This window comes from Austrofundulus limnaeus, unplaced genomic scaffold (genome assembly GCF_001266775.1).
Source record: "Austrofundulus limnaeus strain Quisiro unplaced genomic scaffold, Austrofundulus_limnaeus-1.0 Scaffold273, whole genome shotgun sequence".
In the NCBI taxonomy this organism is placed as follows: domain Eukaryota; kingdom Metazoa; phylum Chordata; class Actinopteri; order Cyprinodontiformes; family Rivulidae; genus Austrofundulus; species Austrofundulus limnaeus.
Window position 1 is genome coordinate 372,299 of NW_013952675.1, and position 2,504 is coordinate 374,802.

Sequence of the window (2,504 nt, forward strand, 5' to 3'; positions counted from 1 at the left end):
AGCCAACAGGACCACATCATCCACAAAAAGCAGAGATGCGATCCTAAGGCCACCAAAACGGATCCCCTCAACACCTCGGCTGCGCCTAGAAATTCTGTCCATGAAAGTAATGAACAGAATCGGTGACAAAGGGCAGCCTTGGCGGAGTCCAACTCTCACCRGAAACGAGCCCGACTTACTGCCAGCAATGCGAACCAGACTCTGACACCGGTCGTACAAGGACCTGATGATGGCCAATGTTTTACTTAAAAATACACTTCGGATTGTGTAGAAACCATGATTTGTTTTAATAACTATCCTAATAAAGGATTTTCAAAAAGAAACACAAAACCATCATGACTTACTTGGTTTATATTTTACAGTTTAATGGAAAAAACATACAACACATGTGATTGTCTGATAGAAAAAAGAAGTAAACATAAACATAAACATGCTCAGTGAGTATAAAATCAACTTCATCACATTCATTGATTTAAATAAACAGTTTGTGACGTGAATGAAAAGTTAAAAAAATGTTAATATCACTGACCTTAGTATGCCAGTATTGTTTGTATGCTAGTGTTAGAATTATTTATTACTTGTACACATTTTCTTGAACTGTGAATAAGCAAAAAACTAAGAGTGAAAGCCAAACATTACTCTTTTCTTTAAGAAGATCATTAAAACAGCAGTGACTTTTTAAGCTAATGTCAGTTAATTGCTATGGTTGTTCTTTTAAAAACCATGCACTCTGTATATTTTTTTTTCACAAGATCTTAGTAAGCATTAATTGTTTTGTTTATTTTTACTGTCAAGCTACATATGCAAAGCCACATACAATGTAGGAATAATTGTACATGTCTTCTAGGTAACTACTAGCGTTGTTTATTGATCCAGCCAGAACAAAACCTTCAAACCTGCAGTCATTAAATGTTGAAGTCCTTTAGTAGCAGACATTGACGAGCTGTAAACAGCCACCACAGTATGAGATGACAAAATGATCAATAACGTCTCCGAAGACAAATGACAGGAGTCCAGCTCGCTGGCTGTCGTGCCCACATTGTGAAAAAAATTAAGATCCACCACAAACAGATGGTCATCGCCCAAGTAAGAGCCCCGAGGGCAGAGAGACAACAAAGCTGAAAGTGACAGCTTCAATATACATCACAGGTAGCCCATTTTACAGCAACATATGTAATGAGGTAATCAAACAACAGGCTTTTCTGTATATTCAGTGTTGTTYATTTTTTGGCAACGTATTTTTTTCCTTATTCTATGGCACAATGACTGAATGTCCTGGGAGCAGTTCCAGTCTAAGCATAGGAGGAAACTGAAAAGGCACATTTCTTGACATCTCAAAAAGGACTATGCACTCTCCATGTGACTCAGTCTAAGAAGTCTTTGCAGCTGAAAATGTTCATGCGTTTGACATCTAATTGTTCTCTTTGTCCTTGACCTGTGTTGGCATGAACCCATTCAGCTTGCTGCGCTCTGCTGTATACTGTGACAGATCTGTCAGACTGATGTTTTCCTCTTTCTGCTCTTTGTTTTCCTCTGCTGGTTCCCCATCCTCTTCCTCCGTCCTCTCTGCACCCAGCAGGGCACTGCCATTGCTGATGCCCACGCTCGAATGCCGCGCATCTTCTGGAATGTTTCGGCGCAGATCGCGGTTCTTATTGCGCCTGGCCAGCTTAGTGAGGGACCCAAAGCGTAGGTTGAAGAGATTCTCCTCAGAGGAAGATGCTGTCTGTGGCTGTTGCTCGCTGCCCTGTTGGTCATATGACTCACAGGCTCCTTTCAGTCTCAGGTTATTGAGTTTAGTGTCAATGCTTTCCTGKGAGGAAGTCTTGAATCGGCCAGCATCCAGGCTGGCGAACATAGCTCGTTTTTCTGGTGACAGCATGTCAAGTGAGTGGGCTCGCTGCTCGATGCCCAGCTGACGTCGCTCCATGCTGCGGATGGTTGCGGCCCGCTGGAGCTTGTCGTGGATCTCCACACTCAAACGTCGCCGTGTTTCACGGAACTCTGCTCGTACGTTTGCCTTCCACTCAGCTGCATGAGCCTTAAACTCRCCAACCTAAAACAACAATGTAGTCACAAAAAGATCAGAAATGCTTAGAAACAAGTGTGTGATACAGATTATTTCTATGGTTTAGGTAAAACAAAGTCAGGACATGTTCCAAAGATGAACTGATACATGAATCCCTCAAAATGTAACATCTACTTTAGTTCAACAAATTCAAATCATTTAGCATTTTCTGAAATTACCATATAGCCTTACTCTTGGTCAAATTGTTGTTGGCTTTTAACTCCAGAGAGTGCATGTAGTATGCCAGTCTTTTCTTTTTCTTTGATCACTTACATGACTTTATCTTATTGTATTATTATTATTCTGCTGTGCAGCCCTTTGGTTGCCTTGTGGGATGTAAAGTACTATATACATAAATATTTTTTGATTGATTGATTGATTGATTGATTGATTGATTGATTGATTGATTGATTGATTGATTGATTGATTGATTGAT

At 40.4% G+C, this 2,504-nt stretch overlaps 1 protein-coding gene across 1 annotated transcript in view; it reads right to left on the minus strand.

Annotated features, from left to right (window-relative positions):
* Positions 1–344: 344 nt before the first annotated feature.
* The window catches only part of kcnk10b (potassium channel, subfamily K, member 10b), a 25,161-nt gene continuing 23,001 nt past the window's right edge, over positions 345–2,504 (minus strand). The window contains exon 7 of the mRNA XM_014020950.1: positions 345–2,056. Coding sequence (XP_013876404.1) covers positions 1,412–2,056 — 645 coding nt within the window. The 3' untranslated portion in view covers positions 345–1,411. The remainder of the gene's footprint in view (positions 2,057–2,504) is intronic.